Source organism: Penaeus monodon, chromosome 39 (assembly GCF_015228065.2).
Source record: "Penaeus monodon isolate SGIC_2016 chromosome 39, NSTDA_Pmon_1, whole genome shotgun sequence".
Lineage (NCBI taxonomy): Eukaryota > Metazoa > Arthropoda > Malacostraca > Decapoda > Penaeidae > Penaeus > Penaeus monodon.
In genome coordinates this window covers 22,847,412-22,869,911 of record NC_051424.1, presented here as the reverse complement: position 1 = coordinate 22,869,911, position 22,500 = coordinate 22,847,412, and the positions used below count along the sequence as shown (strand labels likewise).

The 22,500-nt window shown below is 37.2% G+C and overlaps 2 protein-coding genes across 3 annotated transcripts in view; one reads left to right on the top strand and one right to left on the bottom strand.

Moving 5' to 3' along the window:
• LOC119597673 (CDAN1-interacting nuclease 1-like) overlaps positions 1 to 15,932 on the top strand; it is a 15,942-nt gene extending 10 nt beyond the window's left edge. The window contains exons 1-9 of one of the 2 annotated variants that reach the window (XM_037947272.1): positions 1 to 145; positions 1,774 to 1,891; positions 3,306 to 3,416; positions 5,589 to 5,725; positions 11,976 to 12,055; positions 13,123 to 13,172; positions 13,404 to 13,537; positions 13,830 to 13,935; positions 15,059 to 15,932. The exon at positions 1 to 145 is cut by the window's left edge and continues 10 nt beyond it. In XM_037947272.1, the coding sequence (XP_037803200.1) occupies positions 1,797 to 1,891; positions 3,306 to 3,416; positions 5,589 to 5,725; positions 11,976 to 12,055; positions 13,123 to 13,172; positions 13,404 to 13,537; positions 13,830 to 13,935; positions 15,059 to 15,191 (846 nt within the window). In that variant the 5' untranslated portion in view covers positions 1 to 145; positions 1,774 to 1,796 and the 3' untranslated portion in view covers positions 15,192 to 15,932. Of the gene's footprint in view, positions 146 to 1,257; positions 1,361 to 1,773; positions 1,892 to 3,305; positions 3,417 to 5,588; positions 5,726 to 11,975; positions 12,056 to 13,122; positions 13,173 to 13,403; positions 13,538 to 13,829; positions 13,936 to 15,058 lie in introns of those variants that run through there. The other variant, XM_037947271.1, reaches the window with a different exon arrangement.
• Positions 15,933 to 21,704: 5,772 nt separating this feature from the next.
• Positions 21,705 to 22,500, bottom strand: part of LOC119597504 — a 5,035-nt gene continuing 4,239 nt past the window's right edge. The window contains exon 2 of the mRNA XM_037947082.1: positions 21,705 to 22,500. This exon is cut by the window's right edge and continues 38 nt beyond it. Within this exon, the coding sequence (XP_037803010.1) occupies positions 22,215 to 22,500 (286 nt within the window). The 3' untranslated portion in view covers positions 21,705 to 22,214.

Here is a 22,500-nt window from a genome sequence, read left to right as displayed (position 1 = left end):
GTTTACAAACACCGGGATGATCAGCTGACGAGAGAAATTGGCGAATTGCACTTGTTGATGATGATGGCATTGTTAATCTTGGGCGTAATATTTTATTAAACATTTTGCCAGCTTTTCTGGTGGTGTTTATGTGTTTTCAAAGCAGGTATGAGGCATTAGAAAGAGTTAATTGTTACCGCTTCATCTTGATTTTGAATTTTGGAAAACCGTGTGGAAGTTATTTGTTATAAATTACAATTTTTTTGTTATGAATGGTAAACAAAGTCTGAGCATTTGCTCTCTACTTAGGATAAAAATTAGCTCGTCTGTCAACTGCTAATGTATGATACTTTAGAATTTAGATATGTAGTTTGGGTAATTTTCAGGAATAGCGTTGCACATCCGATCGCGACGATTTTGGTGTCGATGGATTCCTCTCGCTCGCTTGGCTCTTGGCTTCTTGGCTACGGCAGCAAGAGAGGGAGTGAAAGGCACCAGGGAAACTGTGGGGCGAAATATGAAAACATATAGAGAATCAGTCACTGTATTGTATGATTTAGGGGGTTGTGCCACCTACCCTGCCTTCTGTTTGGGCACTTTGTAGCCCTACGAAGTGCACAATTTCAACGGAATGGCCTGTAGTGCGATACCGTATTTTTTGTGTGGTGCACAACTACGGTCACAAGAGGTGATTCGCCTAGCAGATAACACTTCATTGTATACAAACACAGTTAATGTAGAATGCTAAGGCATATTTTTCAGGATGTATTCTGCAATATGAACTTTTAAGATTAATTGAAACCTAGGGAATACTTCTTGACTGTATTTGACTACATATTCAGCTAAGCAAAGAATGTTAAATATGAAAAAACAAGAGTGCATGACTCATAAGCCTAGCTGCTGGAAAATATTTACACAGAATGCTTGTATGGGTGAATGTTTACATTTGAGTGTCACAGTAGTGCTACAAAACCATTCCATTCCAGCATATTCTTTGAAGCACACAGAAGTACTCAGTATTTTCCCATACCCAAGGCTGCATTTCCCCTCTCCTGGATTGCTGCCACTCCCTAACCCCAGCCCAAGAAAACAAAGAATCCTCCACATATTCATGGCAGGGTAGAGCACACGATCGACATGCGGGAGCACCTGATACTGATTTTGTCAGAAGGTCTCTCTCCTGCTGTGTATACGTGGAGGATTCTTTGTTTTCCTGGGTGGGGGGCCGGAGGGTTGGCAGCCCTCCAGGAGGGGGGGTTGCAGGGGGCACAGCTCCCTACATTTGACAATACAATGACTGATTTTGTGTATGCTAATCATATTTTGTCCCCCCAGTTCCCTGGTACCCTTTGTGCTCTTCCCCGCTATCAGAGCCAAGAAGGTGGGGGTTTGTGGGGTTCCACAGCATAATTTCAATATATTTGGATAGTAGAAGTTAGAGTAATCCATTGTTACCATAATTGTTGTAATCCATTTTGTGACTATCTTAGAAAATTTCTGAAGTTTATAAACAGTTTCAGAATTGCTAAGACTAGTTTGTAATGTTCCATGAGTGGTGCAGCTCCTGCCATTTCCAAGTTCATTACTCAGTGTGTTGATTGCTAGTTTTGACATTCATAACCTGGCAATTACAAAATTGTGCAGGATGGGTGTGATGAATAGTACATGATATCTATCTCTGTTAGTTTCTTCTTCTTTCTTGTTATAGGGTTTTGGACTTGTTAGTTTTATTTTTAGGCAGGGAATAGGTTTGTACTGTTATATGAAAATTAACCAAAAAATTGCATATTTCAGATTATCAAGAAATAGTTATCAAAATGATGAAGCAGAAGCAACATGCAGAGATTGTGAAGGCTATGCAGAGAAATCGCAATGCTAGTAATCCGAAGGCTTTGTACAAGCAGTTTCCAGAGTAAGTATATTAGCTAGTAAAAAGTCATTAGAAAGCTAATTAATCTGGGTACCTTACTGACTGCATGTGGCCCAAAATCCAGGCATTAGACATACTTGAGTGAACTCTCCTGGGTGTGTAGCTTGTAGGCCCGGCCCACATGAACACTCGTATGGAGTATCCTTGCCTCTGCTTTACAGTGTTATGATCTGTTTTTATGCATAAGTGTTTGGTTCTTTTTTTTTTTTTTTTTTTTTTTTTTTTTTTTCTTTTCCCCCCAAGGTCTCCATATCAGTTCTCGAGGTAGTCTCTAACTGTGCAGAAATGATAACATTAAGCAACATTTGTTATTTGTGTCATTTTTTTATATTTCTGTAATATTCAACTTGCTGAAATACACCCAGCACTGCCAGTCACAGCGAGCATGGAAACAGTGTTCATCCTCTAGTCATGGTTCATGGATGGTATATTCCAAATTTGTTTACTGGTGGAAACAATGCAGATCCCCTTCCTAATCACCCTCCAAAAAATTTATGCACTCATGGCAAGTCATTCTCTTCACTCCAGCCTTCAGGTAAATGATTGCATATATCTGTCACCCCAGCCATTAGTCAAATTTTTTCATGATGTCATATTTTCATCATTTCCCTTTCAGAAAAAAAATTTCATGATATTTGGGTCACATTACATGGCTCCGAGAGGTTAAATGTCCACTGTGAGTTTATACTATTAATTGTTTTTACACATAGATGGCTCCACAAGGACTAAGTCACCAGTGAGCCAGACTCAAGTACTACTTGTCTCACCTGTATACCCTGTTCCCTGAATTTCTGAAAATTTTCTTGTATTTTATATACTGTTGGTAATATCAATAACATTATAATAATTATAATGTCTATAATTATAATAACAGCATTGATATTGATAGCATTTGTTTTTCGTGCAAACTCAAAGGGAAATTGAAATCAGATAACAAATTGACTGTTTTGTGACTAAGCTTTTGTGATGCCATTTAAGTGCAGAGACATTTCACAAAACAATACTACAGTGAACACAACATTTTCCTGGCAATGTGGGGTTAAGATATATTAGAAACATTAGTTTTGATTCATCTTGAGATTGTAAAATGTATTTGTGTGTCATTCGAAAAAGACATTTAAACTTGAGATTTTTTTTTTTTTTTTTTTGATAGTCCTTTTGAGTGAAATAAATGTATATAGGATAAGGATAAATACAAAATGCCATTTTTTCATCTATGACATCTCATTGCCTTATTCAGTTGCACTTATTTTGTTATTGATATCACATTTTACAAGTCAATATGACACATAAAAAAAACTAATTTGCTTAAAATATATATATTTTTTACCCATATGTCTTTATTCTGAGTGAATTTATCTTTGACAGTTGTTAGATAATTGTATTTTTTTTACAGCATAAACCAGCAGACATTAGGCAGTATATATTGCCAAGAGATGCAGAAAAAGGTGAAAAAATCATTCCACAAGATAAATGCTCCAGAAAATGCAAACCACTTATATCAGAGGTAATTATGTTTTCTTGTTTTTAATGTATGTATGTTATTGAATTTAAGTGTATGTGTGTGTGTGTCTGTCTGTGTGTGTATATAAATGAATATATATAAATGAATATATATAAATGAATATATATAAATGAATATATATAAATGAATATATATAAATGAATATATATAAATGAATATATATAAATGAATATATATAAATATATATATATATATACATATATATATATATATATATATATATATATATATATATATATATATATATATATATATATATATTATATATACATATGTATATATACATACATACATTTCTTCTTCTTCTTTTAACGGTAGGTTCATGTTCCCCGTGGTCACGCATGATACTTTAATTGTAGTTTTCATGTTATGCTCTTAGTGTACGTGGCTTAGGATCCTGTGTCCCGCTTTCCACGGAGAGTGCCGGTGGTACCTTTTAGGTAATCATTCTCTCTACTTATCCGGGCTTGGGACCAGCACTTGACTTGGGCTGGCTTGGCCACCCAGTGGCTAGGTAGGCAATCAAGGTGAAGTTCCTTGCCCAAGGGTACAACGCGGCGGTCGGTGACTCGAACCCTCGAACTCAGATTGCCGTCGTGACAGTCTTGAGTCCGACGCTCTAACCATTCGGCCACCGCGGCCCCATATACATACATATATACATACATATATATATATATATATATATACATATATATATATATACATATATATATATACATATGTATATATATATACATATGTATATATATATATATATATATATATATATATATATACATATATATATATATACATATATATATATGCATATATATATATATATATATACATATAAAATATATATATATATATATATATCATCATCATCATCATCAAGGGGCTAACGCCGACGGGGGCGCATGGCCGCATCCACCCTTCGCTTCCAGCCACGAGGATCCCTCGAGGCGAGTCTCCAGGCAGGCACACGGCCCATCTCTAGTTCCTCACGACAGGTCTCGTCGAGCTGCCCAAGCCATGATCTCCTAGGACGTCCCACAGGTCTCCTCCACCCAGGGTTGTCTCGCAGAGAGACAACCTGGTGGGCAGGGTCGTCCATAGGGAGGCGAGCTTGGTGGCCATATAGCCTGAGTTGGCGATCCCAGATTATGCAAGTAACAGGTCCCATGCCAGTCTCACGGTGTAACCGCCGGTTGGACACGTGGTCCTGCCAACTGTACCCCATGATCCGGCGAAGGGACTTGTTACAAAAGGCATCAAGGCGAGACTCCAAGGCACTGGATAGCGTCCAGGTTTCACTTCCATAGAGCAAAACTGGAAGTATCAAGGCCCTGAAGACACGCAGCTTGGTCCTTCTGCATAGGTACCGACATCTCCAAACGCTCTTGTTGATCGAGTTCATGGCTCCTGTTGCCAGACCAATCCGTCTACTGACTTCCTGGTCTGACAACCCAGAGATATGGACTACGCTACCAAGGTATGTAAAACTTTCTGTGACTTCAACGTCCTCGCCGCAAGCATGGATTGACTGAACGGGTTCCCCTAACAGGCCCCCAAAGTCCTGAATCTTGGTCTTGGTCCAGGAGACCTCTAGGCCTAGGGGCTTCGCCTCATTGCTAAATGCATCAAGAGCCGCCACAAGTGACTCCAAGGACTCAGATAGGATGGCAACATCGTCGGCAAAGTCAAGGTCCGAGACCTTAATATTGCCTAGTGTTGCTCCGCACTGACTTTGGCTAGTAGCTCTGCCCATTATCCAGTCCATACAAGTGTTGAAAAGTGTGGGTGCAAGGACACAGCCTTGCCTCACCCCTGAATTAACAGGGAAGAAGTTCGACATACCCCCACCACACTTTACAGCACTTTCAGTACCAGTATAGAGGCTTGCTATCAGGCCAATAATCTGTGTCGGAATTCCCCTGAGCCTCAGGATCTCCCATAGCGATTCCCGATGCACCGAGTCAAACGCCTTCTTGAGGTCGATGTAGGCTGCAAGCAACCCACGACCAAACTCACGACGGCGTTCCACAATTACTCGAAGCGCTAGTATACGGTCTATTGTGGACTTGCCAGGAGTAAATCCATTTTTAAGCAAATGCTTGAATTAACATCAATTATTAAAGTGATAGCTATATTTATTCCTTTTCATTTTAGCTTCTTGGCAAATGTGGAGTGCAATGAACCCCCTGGAATCTTGATAAGGATGGCGAGAGAATTGGACTTTTCGCCTGCTATGCTAAGCAAGATGATTCTGGAGCAGTATTTGTGTGCTGCCATGCCTCATATGACAAGTACGTTTAATGTTAATATGTGCTGATATACATCAGGTGATATACATGTATATTGTAGAGTAATGTCTGTTGGAGAAGGGGACTGTTAGAACTGCTGATTGTTACTGTCATTATCATTATCATTACTATTATCATTATCATTACTATTATTATCATCATCAACATTCTAATTAACATTATTATTATTATTATTATTATTATTATTATTATTATTATTATTATTATTATTATTATTATTATTATTATTATTACTAGTAGTAGTAGTAGTAATAGTAGTAGTAGGAGTAGTAGTACTAATTATAGTAGTAGTTTGATAAAATACACATATTCTTTGCAAAATGATGAATTGTTCATTATGGCTTTACTTTAAGGTTAGGATTTGAGGACTAGTATTTCAGTGGTTTCCAATGTTTTGGGGACCAAGGACTGCAAAGGCAATTTTCCTAATAGCAATTTTCAATATAGGTTTAAGCAAAGGCTCCATTAATGGCTCATGTTAGGGCCATCCCAGGGGTCTGCCCTTCTTCTAAGAACTGAACTTGGTGAAGGACACAATTTGATTAAGCTCTTGTTCTTTCACTTCACTTCCCCGCAATCCCTTGCTTGTTGTTGTCATGGGGGGATGGAGGCTTAGGAGATGGAGACTGAGGCCTAATGTAGGGGATCGGGTGATCCCCTACATTGAGGTTTGAGGTCCTATGTAGGGGTCTACTTTGGACCTCAAACCTCACCTCAACTAATTTTACATGGTCTTTTCTCACCCATTCCTTTCTTTCTCTTCATCATCATCCCCTTCTTCTGTCCATTTCCTAAGGTGTGAGGGCCGTGCTGAAAGGATGAAAGGCTGGCTTTGTGTCAGTCATGAATGGCCTCCAGGAGCCATGGGCACAGTATTCCTTGGTTAATTGTCTAGCTCTTACCCCTCATGGTGACCCTAAGGGGTAGACCATTTTCTCTTGCCTTTATTTCAGGCTCACTGGGGCCAATAATGAAGATTAAGGTTTCCCCCTTCATTAATTAGCCTGTTTAAATTTGATTTCATTAGTTTTCTGACCCCTGCCTCTCCTTTGACCGTGGTTCTGACTGATACTAATACCCCCTCCTCAATGTCTGCAATCAACCCTATCCATTCCAAATCATCCACCCAGGTCATTACTCAACCTTCAGAATACACCCCTTCCTCTCTTCCAGCATCCTCCACTCCATCTTCTAATGTGCAGTCTTCTTCATTGTCTGCCCCCACCTCCCCTTATTACTACTCTTTATCCTTATTGTGCTCTATATTGTCCTTCTCCCAACAGCACTACCTTTCCATCCACCCCATCTTCTTCCTGCCCTTGTCCTTCTACTGCTTCCACCTCTACAAACCTTTTGAGTACCCTTTTTGGCCCAGCTAAGACCAGTTCTTTGTGATTCCCCCTACAGCCCCAAACTCTGACAATACCCTTCTCTTCCAACAATGTCTTCAAAAACAGGTAGGCAGAGTCTCCTTTCACAGTTGTTCTGATCGTTCACACCTTGTCACAGTTACATCTGAATCCCCAAGCTCATTCACTACCTACCCTGACTGACCTCACTGGCAAACCTATTCCTACCCAACCTCACTCCTCCCTTAATACTTGCACGGGAAATGTTTCCGTCTTGCCAACTGATTGTCCTGTTTACATCAAGGACTGGTATGACTGTGAAAATGACATGCTTGCATACCTCATCACCTGTGATGCAGTGGCAGTCCAGTGCTACACTATACCTCCCAGAGACCAATGTAAGTCCACCGAGATTAGCTTCTGTAGACATGACCTTCCCCATGAAGTTTATAATGGTGGAGTCCTGCCCTGTGTGACCATATCGACCCATTCCCCGTCAGTATCAGAAATGTTGGTGTTTTGGTAACTCTATGTTAGGCCAAACAAAAAGAGCGCTGATAAGGTTTTCCTCTTTCAACTATTCCAAAACTACTTTGTTCTGCTCCCCTCCCATATTCTCTGGAAATCTCAGCTTCTTCCCCATTATCTCTTCCCTTTACTCCAAATCACCCTATCTTCTACTCCCTCTCTCCCCCAGTCAAATTCCTTCTCCAGTCTAAATCCAGATACTCCAGCCTCTACCACTTCCCCCATGCCTACCCCTCCTCCTTCTCACTCTACCCGTCTCACCAGACAATCTAAACATTCCACTCCATCTTTACCACATCCTCTCCACACCCACCTCTTCCTCTGCTCCTCTGACATCTATTCCCTCTTCTCCTCAACATAAGAAAACCTTTGTTTCTCAGACCTCCCCACCCAACTCCCCTCCAGAAACTCTTGAAGACATCCAAAAGTTCATAAACATGACTCAAGAGAATAATTCACTCCCTTATCCACCCTCTAATCCCTCTATTCCTATTTGCTCTAAAGTATTTGCCGATATCCATCCCCCTCCTCCTCAAGTTCCCCTACCCCTCTTCCTTCCACTCACCCAAAAAACACCCCATCCTCTCTTCCACCATGTTCATCACCATTCCCTCATCTCATTACCCTTACCACCCCCACTTAGATGCTCATGTGACTTCTTTATGCCTCAACAATGTCCTTCTCCGGACCTCTCCCCTACTGACATTCTTCCCGATACTTCACCACTTTCCCGTTCCCTTATTTCATTCTCTGGATTCTCCTCCTACTTTTACAACTATTGTTTCTTACCATATCACCCTTTGATTGTTTCATAATAGCTCTTTTGCAATTTCCTCATACAGTGTTACTCATCCTTCTTCAGACACATACTCTCCATTTTACCCTTTTCTCCATACTTTACCATAGTGCCATATGACGTTTGATGTCTAGCACATTTATCTCTTGTAACTATTAACCATTTCATTACCACTTTGGTGGTTGTCTGGTACTGAAGTCAACCAGTTGTCTAATTCTCTTATAAACACTTCCACAGAGCTCTGAGTTGTGTTTCTAATACTTTTTTTAACTCTGTGAATTTGATGGCAAATTTAGTATATATAGTATCTTTCTCTCAGTCTTTGTGAAGAGAAAAGCTGGAGTTCTTTTAGTCTTCCCTAATAACTAAGACCTGCCATGATGTCTAATGTTTGGGTGAAAAAATCTTTGAGACTGTTTTAGTAATATTACCTCTATGAAACTTGGATTCCATACTTTGGCACTAATATTCCAATCTTGAAATCAGTATTGTTTCCCATAATGGCCATTAGTAGTAATCCAAAGGCTCTGTACAAACAGTTTCCAGAGTATGTATATTAGTTTGTAAAAAGTTACTGTCTGTAAAAAGTCTATTAACCCATTTCTGACGGGTAGTATTCATAGAGGCCCAGGCCTCGCTGCTGGGGCTTATATCGTCGCCTGATCATGTGCGACCACTCATGCCAAATACCAGCATCCCATGCCGTTTCTTCGTAATACTACGAAGATATGTTGTATTTTCAGTTTTCATTATTTTCTAAAGTCTCTACTTGCCATACTTCCTGATAAATCAAGACTGAAGGATACTTTTGTTGTTATATAGACTCCATAGTTGATCATTATTCGGTCTATAGTCCAAATAAAATAAGCAGTGTGTGGAATCACGGAGTCAAATCGTTTTTGTTTTTGTTGTTGTTGTTGTTGTTGTTGTTGTTGTTGTTGTTGTTGTTGTTGTTGTTGTTGTTATTGTTGTTGTTGTTGTTGCATGGTAAAAATTAGAAAGTGTTAAAACCGACTTAATCACACTTTCATGGCAGAAAAATAATCTTTTGCCGTGATTGTAACAAAAAAAAACTCATGGCATGATCATGGATACACCATGGCATGTGCGTACATGCCCCTGGCAGATGGTCCTGCCATACCATGGCATGTGCGTACATGCCACCCGTTGGAAATGGGTTAAACTACTGTATCCAGGTGCTGTGCTGCCTGTATGTTAGGGAATCTTGTATCCATATTCTTACTTTTCATTTGATTCCAAGTCCTTAATCTTATGGAGTAGAGTTCTGTGGATGACCTTATGAAATATACACTGACTTTTGCAAAGTTTGTGTATATTACGTTGACTTCTTTATTCTCATTTAGGTCTCTTAGTATGTGTTCGCAATGGTTCAAGAATTGAGATGGACATTATCTCCCCTTTCTAAAGTCATTCTGTTCAGAGTTTATCTTGTTTTCTTGGTTAAGAAAGTGGACATTTTTTTCTTTCCACCCTTTCAAATATTCAGTATTGAGTTTGTTTCTGTTTGGTTGTTGAACTTCAGTGGTTTAATTAACCCATAACTGACGGGTAGCATTCATAGAGGCCGGGGCTTCGCTGCCGGGGGCTTATATCGTCGCCTTAGCATGCGCGACCACTCATGCCAAATACCAGCATCCCATGCTGTTTCTTAGTAATACTACGAAGATATGTTGTATTTTCAGTTTTCATTATTTTTTACAGTCTCTACTTGCCAAACTTCCTGATAAATCGAGACTGAAGGGTATTTTTGTTGTTATATAGACTCCATAGTTGATCATCATTCAGTCTATAGTCCGAATAAAATAAGCAGTGTGTGGCATCATGGAGTTGAAATCGTCGGTTTGTTGCATTTTTTTTGTTTGTTGCATGGTAAAAATGAGAAAGTGTTAAAACCGACTTAATCACACTTTCAGTGGCAAAAAAATAATCTTTTGCCGTGATTGTAACAAAAAAAAATCATGGCATGTCCATACATACTCTATGGCATGTGCGTACATGCCCCCGGCAGATGGTCCCGCCATGCCATGGCATGTGCGTACATGCCACCCGTCGGCAATGGGTTAAGACTGTTACCTACCTCTGCTACTTGGTTTTCCTATGTTATCTATGTTTTCTTGAACTTATCTATTTTTTCAGTGATGTGGTCTGTTTTAAACTGTACAGTATGATGAATGTTTACTGCCTCTCTCATACAAACAAAAACAAGGTCAAGGAGTTATTCTCTCTTGTTTGAATTTTGATAATTTGGTGAGGGGAGAGGTCCTCCTCAAAATCTAGAAGCAACTGTGCTTATTCATTCTCATCTGTGGTTGCATTTACTCCTTATTTGATTTTCTTTGCATTCCAGTTAATGAAGGGAGAATTATTTGTAATACCTTGGACATAGTGAAATTTAATGTTTCACTAAAGAAAACTTTAGTTGAGTCAGGTGGTCTGTATCATGACTCATAGTCAGAAGCAGTCTTACTGAGGATTTACTTGATGACTTTCTCTTGTCTTTAAATTTTCTTACTATACAGTCATCAACTGAGCTTATGACATTTTTACTACTTTTTAAGTATAAATTTTCACTTTTAACTACCACACTTTTGACATGCAGTCTGCTTTATTGCAGTATGTTTAGATCATTTTTAAATTTAGAACTTCTTACACTTCTCCTTGGTTTGAATATGTAGTTTAGCCACTGCAGTTATTTTGTCTGGTCAAGGTCACCGTGGGAGGCAGCTGGTCAGGCTGTTGACCCATTTTATGTGACTTTCTCCCATTCCTTTATTCCACTTCACCTTTTACAGCTGTTTTTTATTATTTGTTGTTCCTGTTATTCTCACTATTATTTCCTTTGTCATTCAATGCCTTTTACACCATATAGTCTATGTCCATTTCCCCTCAGCTTCATTGCTCATGCTTGCACTCATGCACGTGTGCTCTCGCTCTCTCTCTCACTCTCCCACTTCCTCACTCACACACGCACTCTTATTGTGGTTATGCCGTATTCGGCCTATTCCAGCTCTGGCTACCCAGTTTTGGCCTCTCCCGGTTCAGGATACCTAAAGCATGCAGGGTATCAGACCCTTTAATTGATTCCTTGAAAATTTGTGAGCAAACTTGTAGTTTGGGTGAAAAAATTTCAAGCATGGCTATAGTTTATAATAAAAAATTATAAAGATTTCTTGATATTATGTGACTTCTTTATGTTATATAGGCTTTAGAAATTTACATATAAAATTATATAATTTGGTTAAAATGGTTAAAGATATACTCAGTCTTATTCTTACTTTCATTTCCAATCTCATTTTCATTTTCAAGTTCATTTTCATCTATTCACATTATTCCACACAAGCATTTTTCTTAGTCACGTTCACTCTCACTTTATTTTTTTTCACTCTCATCCTCCCCTTACTGATAGTACCACTCTTGTGTGTATAGTATATATTGTAACAATTGATATGCAAATATAAAATAACTAAATAAAAGATTTTGCTTGGGTGCATTTTTTATTTGTTCATATTTATTTATACTATTTTTTTTTCATTCCCAGTAAGCAAGACCCATGTAAATCGGCTTCTGCGAGACACGACACAAATCATGGACCGAGATTTAAGCTATGAGGTGTATATGGTAAGAATTGATTTATGACTTTTCATAATATACTGAAGTACCAATCAGTGTGGAATATTTTGATCTGTGCTTGGTCAGGTCAGTCTGTTTTTGTTGAAATGGTGTTACTGAAGCTTCTCTCTTTTTGTTCATAACCTCTGAATGTATAATGATTTTTCCTATTAGCATCTATTCTCTATGTTATATATGTTCAGTTGGTCTTTTCTCATAAGTGAACTAATTACAGTTCCTGAAAATATGGTAATAATCTTGCAAAGTTCAATTGTGTAATAAAATTTTAAAGTAGTTATGGATTGTATTATTTAGTTGATATTGCTCAGTATACCATCTCATTTTAAAAAAATTTCGGAATATTCAATTTTCTATATTACAACCCGTGCTACCAGTCACGGCTGCCAGGGATAGGATGCTGAGCATGGAAATGGTGTCTTCTATGGAACCACTACTCTTCCAGTCATGACACTTGAACATTACATTCCATACTCGTTTATCAATGAGGAATAATGCAAAATTGCCAAATGAGTCTAATCACCTTCCCAAGAGCTTTATGCATTTGTGGCGAATCTTTCCTCTCACTCTGGCCTTCAGCTGAAATTCTCACAATGGCAGGTTTATGTCACTCAGCCAGCAGCCAGATTTTTCTATGACAGCATGTTCACATCACCTGCCCTTTGAGCCAAATTTTTTCATGGTGTGATGGTCACTTCATCCAAATTGTAGCGGTTAAAGACAATAATATAATACAAATGTAACCTTCCAAAAATCAAGGAAAAGGGTAAACAAGTCATATTTGTTGGACTAGTAACTGACTTCTTGGTGACTAACACTTGTAGAGCCAACTATATGAAAATACAATGGATAAGCTTATATTACAGTGGGCATGGCAGGTATTGTTGATGGGGTTACAAAAAATCAATGTCATTCACTTTAAGCTTTCCAAAACATTGTTTTTCAAATATTTATGGATCACAAAAGCAGTAAGTTATAATTTATAATACAAAATATTCTTTCACATGATACTTATTTGTCCAAAGTAGAATTTAACAAAATTGTCCTTTACTTTCTAGTGCCTTCTTGAGGATGAGGTTTACGGACCATTTGCTGACAGTATAAAACAGTAGGTATTTGAAGAAAAGATCAGAATCTTTTATTAACCCAATTTATTTAACATTCATACAGTCTGATTATAGTGTTGCTCATTACAGTACTTTATGATTATGATTATATCAGGAAGTTCATTTGGAACATTAAAGATATGTAAACATGATTGTACAGTACTTCATTCATATTTGAATTTGTTTAGTATGATAATTCATGCATTGATGGTAATTAACACATTAATTTTCAGTTCCATCGGTCATGAATATGAGTTTTTACTGAGACGAAACCTGGAGAAGTTGAATATAAGCTACCACAATGAAGATGAACTGCGGTTGAAGGGTTACGATAAGACTCCAGATATCAAGTTAGATATACCTATTGGTAGGTATATTTTGACAAGTTTTGAATTGTGTAATTAAAGTTTGTGAAGAGTGTGTTGAAATGTTTTTTGTGTTTTTAATCTTGATGATCCCATGTAAATGGACTTTTAGTTGAATTCTTCTTGCTTATAGAGTTCATACATTTGTAAATGTAAAGAGATATAGTTGGGAAAAACAAGTGTGAAAAATCTAGGAAACTATAGTCACTGAACAAGTTATTGCATCATCTGAGAAGACTAGTTATAAGGAGCCATAGTAAGATTAGTAGACTACATTGATTAAATCTTGAACAGCTGTTGATGGCCAAGTAATCAACTGGATTGAGAGCAAGGCATCATTTGGTGATGAGGAGAACCATCGGACATATCTCAAGGACCAATTTTGGAGTTATTGGAACAGGTTAGTATGTAATTTATTTATTGTTTCTCTCTCTTTCCTTTCCTTTTTGCTTCTCTTTTTTTTCTTTTCTTTTCTTTCTTTTCTTTCTTCTTCTTCTTCTTCTCTCCTGCTCCTTTAAATCCTTTGGTATCTTAACTCAAAACCGCCGGGAAAATGTTGTGCTCATTTTTTGTGTGTGTGTGTGTGTGTGTGTGTGTGTGTGTGTGTGTGTGTGTGTGTGTGTGTGTGTGTGTGTGTGTGTGTGTGTGTGTGTGTGTGTGTGTGTGTGTGTGTGTGTGTGTGTGTGTGTGTGTGTGTGTGTGTGTGTGAAAAGTCTGCACATAGATGGTTCTGCTAGTGCTTAACCACAAATGAGTCAGTTAGTAACCCTTGTGACCTTATCTGACTTCATCTTCCCTTGAATTGGCAGGAAATACAATTTTTTTTACTAATGCTATGAATATCGATGACGTTATTTTTATTATAGACATTGTTATTACTATAATAATGTAGAAATTAGTATTAGTAGTATATGATAATGTAAAATATTTTTACAAATCAAGGAAAAGGGTAAACAGTACTCATAATTGGCTTATTGGTGACTTAGTACTAGTGTAGCCATCCATGTGTAAAAACAATTAATAAAGTAAACTGATAGTGGGCATGTCATGTACGTACATGCCATGCCCATCATATTTGAGTTAACCCAGGATTTAATTGTTCGTGGCAAAGAATTTTATGAAGTTAAGCTTTTATGCATACTTCAGATTTGGGAGTGTATAATGACCGAAAATCTTTATCATCATCTTTTAATTTGAAAGGCTGACATGTTCTTTAACATGGTATACCTAAGGGGTTAATTGTAGGATTCATGATTCTTTTGGATGTTAAATTGACTCCCTTGCTTGTTGAGTTGTATTTTAGGAAGATCTGAATCCTTAAATATCTCAGTTTAAAAAAAAAATCAAAGAAAGGTGAAATTTGGTGAGGTCACAAGGTCTGCAAATTGACAATTTGTTGGCAAAGCACATGAAGAGCCATCATTATGTAAAGACATTTCACAAAACAATACTACAGTGAACATGACAGTTTCCTGGCAGCATTGGGTGAACGATCTACTTATAACTTATTTTTCTCTCCATAGGTTTGGTCCTGGGTTAGTGATATACTGGTTTGGCTTCATTGAGGAATTAGATGAACACCAAGATAAAGGAATCATGTTGCGGGACTCCTTCCCTTCAAACATCATCTTGATGGATCCACTTTCAGTAGCATGAGGTGGACATTGAAGAATTAAGTCATATCATTTGTCACAGAGATCATATCAAATTATGTTATGCTGATATATGTGAGTTACTTGACTTTGTACAGATTTTTTTTTTCTTCAGTACTGTAAAATGATAGATTATTTGTATTTTGTGAAAAATCAAGAGTAAATAGGTAATCATTGCTATGTTTTTTTTTTTCTACCAAACTACAACACAGTCATGAAAAGAATGTTGTTAGAAGATCTGTTGTAAATATATATATTTGTTAAAAAAGGAAAATTAAATTGTGAAAAAACTTTTTTTTTTTTTTTAAGCAGATGACTTTTCACTACCACTTGTGATATATTCAGTAATAGTGAGGATTTTTTTTAAGGAAAAAACAAACAAACAGTATTAATATACTAATCTACTGAGAGCATAATTACATCACTGAAGTACTCACTTAAGCAGTCTTATATTAACTCAATAATGATAAGTACCATTCAACATACAAGCAGGAATCCACACCAAAGAAGTATTTGATTTTCTTTTCAATATATTCTGGATACTCTTCTGCACATCACTGAATTATTAAATATGAAACCTTATTCTAGTTTGAGTTACCAAAGCACCTCTTTTTTAGTAATACCTCTGTCATTATTATTTTTAGCCCCACTGCCAAACAAAAAAATACTGGAAGCTCCAAGTATATTTTCTTTCAAAACTTCTTTCATAATGATGTAATTCACAAATACTGAAATGCTGATAAAATAAAGAAGACCCTCAGTCATAGAAAAGATAATGTGCAATTAAACTATAATCTAAACATTATCATATCTTAAATGTGCTTTTAACTTCCCTGACAATGTATATCATATTATAGTGTTAACTGAACCTAAATTTTACAGTATTTTCATACATTAAAAAGTTTTACTATTGAAATATAAGTATATATAACAGCAAATGCAAATAATTCCATACATTCTTTTTCTACATATATGAGAGTAATAAATAATAAACATTAAATACTTTTCTGGGAATACCTGTTGATCTCAAATACTCTTAAGTAAAACCTACCTTAATATTAGGTTCCCAACTCATACATTCTGAAACTTAAAATCAATTCCTATCAGCATATAGTTTTTTTATATACTTTTTAGGGTAATATTTCTAAAAGCAAATAAGTGCAGACATCACTGTGTAAAATTTACAGAAGTTCTGGCATAGATTATCTTTTATTAGGAAGAAAATACTGGTCAGAAAATACAAAAAAAAAAGAAGAAAAGACAGAAAAGGTGTATATAAATACTTGCACTGATGTAATTACTTTTACATCTTTTTGAGATTCTCATGATATAATAAAGGACTGTATTTTGTTCACTGGAAAATTTAACAAAAAATTACGGAAAAAATATGATAACACCCCTTTCTACTGTACTTTATTATTGTATCATCTGTCAAAACTATGGCAAGAAAAATGGCTCAGATATTTATTTTTATATATATATATATATATATATATATATATATATATATATATATATATATATATATATATATATATATATATATATATATATAAATACATATGTATAGACACACAAATGTGCAGCATGTGGGTAGTGAGGGGAGGTAATACTTCACCCCCTCCCCTGTGTTCCCAATGGAGGGAGCCCCCAAATGACATGCCCCCAAAAAGTAGATACATATTCAGCATAAATTATTATAAGTACAATTTATTTTAGTAGCTTTACATGATAACTTTAATGAGCAAGAAGTGTATGGTATTTATGTTAATTCTGTAATTTTAAATGTTTTAAGTTTGGGTAAGTAATAAATGTTTTTATTTTGTCAAAAGCTTTTTCATCAAACTTAATAAATATAGGAGGCCCCTCAATGGACCTAGCCCCCCTCCCTTTGGCCCCAAATGTCTAGCTACACTCGTGTATATATAACTACATATACTTTGTGTGTGTGTGTGTGTGTGTGTGTGTGTGTGTGTGTGTGTGTGTGTGTGTGTGTGTGTGTGTGTGTGTGTGTGTGTGTGTGTGTGTGTGTGTGTGTGTGTGTGTGTGTGTGTGTGTGTGTGTGTGTGTGTGTGTGTGTGTGTGTGTGTGTGTGTGTGTGTGTGTGTGTGTTTATTTATATTAAAGGGAGTGAGAATGTCTATCTACATACTGACAGGGGAAAAGGTACAAAAATATCATTCCTAATATAATGAAGTACAAATTCTATATGTGAATCCCTTTTAGAGTATCCTAACATGAATATAGTGTTTAAAAAAAAATAATATAATTTGTATAAAATGAGAATAGACTTATATTTACTAGCTTACAGAAAAATCATTCTATTTTTGTTTGTTAAATAGTAATCATCTAATATAGACGTACGTGCGCGTGCATGCGTGCATGTGGTCGTGGAAGTGGGTGTGACTATGAATGTAAGTGTGAGTGTGAGGGTGATTGTGACTGTGAATGTGACTGTGGGTGTGGGTGTGGATGTGGGTGTGGATGTGAGAGTGAGTGTGGGTGTGCATGTGTATTTTAGACATGCACACGCAACAGGGAGGAATATTCCCCTTGAGCTTGGATTTATATTTGGCTTGCTATTATACTTCAGTAAAAAAAAATCAGAAAGCAAAATGATAACTTTAACTATAACTAAAAATCTTCAATCAGGACTAAATTCTGATACTAATTATTTAGATTTCTTCAGTCTCTTATCCTATAATCTATATCCTCAGATGAAAACCTCTCAGCTAAAAATAAAAATCATTAACTTAGGATAACACTGCTTATTCCTTATAATAAATGGTACTCTTCTATTTACCAGCATATAACAAAATACAAAAAGAAGAGCAATGCTAACCAAAAGATTTATTTCTTATAGCAGTATTATCTTGTGGAAAATTTTAATAAATTTTAAAGGGAAAAATTTTCAATCAAACGATGTCCTTTTCTCTTCTTATGGTAGTCTTATGAATTCTTCATAAGAAAAACAGCATATAGACCAAAATGTTTTGTATGAGTGTATTACAGTACACAATACTGTTTATCATTAGCACATAATTTTCATAAAAACCCTTGCATGCCCAAAAAAAACACTGAAAAATCACGTTAATGCCCTTTTTTATATATCTGTTGGTGTGTGTGTGTGGGGTGGTGGTGTGGGTTTTGTGTGTTGTGTTTGTGTGTTGTGTGTGTGTGTGTGTGTGGGTTGTGTGTGGTGTGTTGTTTTGTGGGGGTGTGTGTGTTGGTTGGTTGTAGAATGTGTGTGTGTAAATGGTTTTAAGAAATGTGTGTTGTAAAATGTGTGGTGAAGAAAGTTTGTGTTAAATGTGTTGTGAAGAATGTGTGTGTGTAAGAATGTGTGTGTGTAAAAATGTGTGTGTGTAAGAAGGGGTGTGTGTAAGAATGGTGTTGCAGAAAATGCGTACAAGAAGTTTGGATGTAAAAATTTGGATGAAAATGTGTATGTGCAAGAAGTTGTGGAATGTGGGATGTGGGGGGGGGGTGCATGCTTGTTGAAAACTCCATTCATTATCCAATCACTGAAAATGATTAGGAATAATACTACAATTATTATGCATAAATAATATCCCAGGAATTAGATGCATACTTTAAGAATAATTCTGCACCTTGGCCTAGCATTTATGGCTACTTAACTTATGACTCGGTAAATTGTTTTAATATCAAGTTTTTATCAAAAGAAATGGATGAAACTGCCTTAATGACTTAATTAAATATTTTGTAATTGGCAGTTACAAACTAATATTACTTGATTTCTTTAAAACTAAAAACAATTTTACATTAAAAACTATTTAAATTTTCCTTTTTTTACTTGCATACTTTTATAAACTGAAGAGTCATTATTTTGTGAACAATAATTCAAAAAGACAGAAATGTTAAAAATTTTCTTGAAAAAGAAGGAAAAAAAATCAATGTCACAACTACTTTTTTGTTTTCGCTCTCTCTCCTTTTCCCTCTCTCTCTCCTCTCTCCCCCCTCCTCTCCTCCTTCCACTCTCTCTCTCTCCTCTCTCTCTCCTTTCTTCCCTTTCCCCTCCTTCTTTCTCTTTTTTTTCTTTCCTCTTTTTTCTTTCTCTTTTTCTTTCTTTTTTCCCTCCCCTTTCTCTCTTCTCTCTCTCTTCTCCTCTCCCTTTTTCTCTCTCCCCTTTCTCCTCCTCTCTCCTCCTTCCTTTCTTTCTCTCTCTCCTTTTTCCCTCCTTTTTTTTCTTTTTTCTTTTCCCCCTCTCTCTCTCCTCCTTTTCCCTCTCTCTCTTTTTCCTTTCCCCCCTTTTTTTTTTTTTTTTCCTCTTCTCTCTCTCTCCTTTTCTCTCTCTCTCTCTTTTCCATTTCTCTCTCTCCTCTCTTTTCTCTCCTCTCTCTCCTTCCCTTTTTCCTTTTCTATTTTTTCTCCTCCTTTCTCTCCTCTCCTTTCTCTCTCTTCCTTTCCTCTCCTCCTTTTTCTCTCTCTCCTTTTTCTCTTTTCCCTTCTCTCTCTCTCCTTTTTTCTCTCTCTCCTTTCTCTCTCTCCCCCTTTTTTTTTTCCTTTTTTCTCTCTCTCTCTCTCCTCTCTCCATTTCTCTCTCCTTCCTCCATTTTTCTCCTCCTCTCCATTTTTTCTCTCTTTTCTCCATTTTTTCTCTCTCTCTCTCTCTCTCCATTTTTCTCTCTCTCTCTCTCTCCATTTCTCTCTCTCTCTCTCTCCTTTTTTCTCCTCTCTCTCTCCATTTCTCTCTCTCTTCTCTCCATTTTTCTTTCTTTCTCCATTTTTCTCTCCCCTCCTTTTTCCCCTCCCCCTTTCCCTTTTTTCTCTCCCCCCCCTTTTTCTCTCTCCCCTTTCTCTTTTTCTCTCTTTTTTTTCTCCCTTTTTCTTTCTCTTTATCTCTCTCCTTTCTCTGTCTCTCTCCTCCCTTTCTCTCTCTCTCTCTCTCTCCTTTCTTTCTCCTCTCTCTCCCTTTTCTCTCTCTCTCTTTTTTCCTTTCTCTCTCTCTTTTTCTTTTTCCCTTTTTCTCTCTTTCTCTCTCTTTCTCCTTTTTCCCCCCTTTTCCCCTTTTTTTTTTCTCTCTCTCTTTTTTTCTCTCCTTTTCTTTCTTTCTCTCTCTTTTTTCTCTCCTTTTCTCTCCTTTTCTTCTTTCTCTTTTTTTCTCTTTCTTCTCTTTTTCTTCTCTCTTTTTCCTCTTTTTTTTTCTTTTTCTCTCCTTTTTTCCCCTTTTTCTCTCTTTTTTTCTTTTTTCCCCTTCCCTTTTTTCTCTCTCTCTCTCCTCCTCTCTCTCTCTCTCCTTTCTCTCTCTCCTCTCTCTCTTTCTCTTTCTTCTCTCTCTCTCTCTTCTCTTTCTCTTTTCTCTCTCTTTTCTTTCCTCCCTCCCTCTCTCTCTTCTTTTTCTCTCCTCTTTTCTCTCTCTTTTCCTCTCCTTTCTCTCTTTTTCTCTCTTTCTTCTTTTTTCTCTCTCTCTTCTTTTCTCTCTTCTCTCCCCTTTTTCTCCCCTCTCTCTCTCTCTCCCTTTCTCTCCTCTCTCTCCTCTCTCTCTTTTCTCTCTCTCTCTCTTCTCTCCATTTTTTTCTCCCTTTTTTCCCCCCCCCCCTTTTTTTCTTCTCTCCTTCCCCTCCATTTCTCTCTCTCTCTCTCTCTATTTCTCTCTCTCTCTCTTTATTTCTCTCTCTTTCTCTTTCTTCTCTCTTTCCTCTCTCCTCTCTTCTTTCCTTTTCTCTTCTCTCTTCTTTCTCTCTTTTTCTTTTTCCTTTTCTTCTCTCTCTCCTCTCCATTTTCTCCTCCTCCATTTCTCTTCCCCTCCATTTCTCTCTCTCTCTCTCTATTTCTCTCCTTCTCTCTCTATTTCTCTCTCTCTCTCTTTCTCTCTCTCTCTCTCTCTCTCTCCTTTTTCCTCTTCCCCTCTCTCTCCATTTCTCTCTCTCTCCTCTTCATTTCTCTCTCTCTCTCCTTCTTTCTCTTCCCCCCCCCCCCTCTTCCCCTTTCCTTTTCTCCTCTCTCTCCTTTCCTCTCTCTCCATCTCTCTTTTCTCTCTCCTCTTCCTTTCTCTCTCTCTCTCTCTCTCTTCCTCTCTCTCTCTTCTCTTCTCTTTTCCCATTTTTCTTTTTCTCTCTCCTCTCTCTTTATTTTCCCTCCTTTTTCTCCTCTTTTTTCCTTTTTCTCACCCCTTTTTCTCTTTTTTCCTCTCTCTCTCTTTTTCCCCATTCTTTTTCTTTTTTCCCTTTTTTTTTTTCACTTTTTTTCTCTTCCTTTTCTCATTTTTTTTCTCTTTTTCTCATCTCTCCTTTTTTTTACTTCTTTTCCTTTTTCTCACTCTTTCTTTTTCTCATTCTCTTTCTCTCTTTTTCTCACTCTCTCTCTCTCTCTTTCTCACGCTCTCTTTCTCTCTTTTTCTCATTCTCTTTCTCTCTTTTTCTCTCTCTCTCTCTCTCTCTCAATCTCGCTCTCATTTATAAATACATACGTGTACATATTTACATCTTTATATTATAATATATATTATATATTTTATTATTATATTATAAATATATATATATATATATATAGAGAGGAGAGAGAGAGAGAGAGAGAGAGAGAGAGAAGAGAGAGAGAGAGAGAGATACTCAGACATACACTGGACGTTTTGTCCCAAAGCGCCCACTTAAATAATAATAGATACCTACTAACGTACTGGAGGCACAAGCAGCACCACTTAGTAATGCAAATCAACTTTTTAATTATGTTAAGACTAGTATTTTAGAATGTTCTGATTTTGTTATTCTGAGATGGCTCTACCTTCTACATCTTGAAGTTATAATGTTATATTGATAATTTACACAGTACTCCTGTGATATCTTTAAAATGGATGACCTATGCCGCATTAAACTTTTTCTTTCAATAATCTGGTAAATAACTGAAATCCTAAGCTGAAAATAAATGCAGGAAACTGTCATTGTTCCAGAGGGACATCCAACTTGATTAAAGCACACCGGTCTACATTATAATCTCATTACATCATGGAAGAGAATGGTCTACCAATTAATCTCTCATAATACTGCATAGAAGTCTACGAATCTCGTCCTTACAGCCTTTCCGTTACAGTCTCCGGCTCGCCCTCCTGCAAGTCCAATTTCTCAACTCGCTCACACGCCTCCGAGACGCCCATAGCCTCAGGGAGATCTCCGTCCAGGCCGGCGTCGGGATTTTCTTCCGCCTGCGATGTCCCTTCCCCCTGCTTGCCTTCGGGTTCCTCTGCGTTGTCCTCGCCCGACTGCTCGTCCTCGGAGGACAGTGGCGACGGGCTGGTGGCGCTGCAGGGCGCCTCCAGGACCTGGGCTTTGCGGTTGCTCTTCGCCTTGGCACTGTGG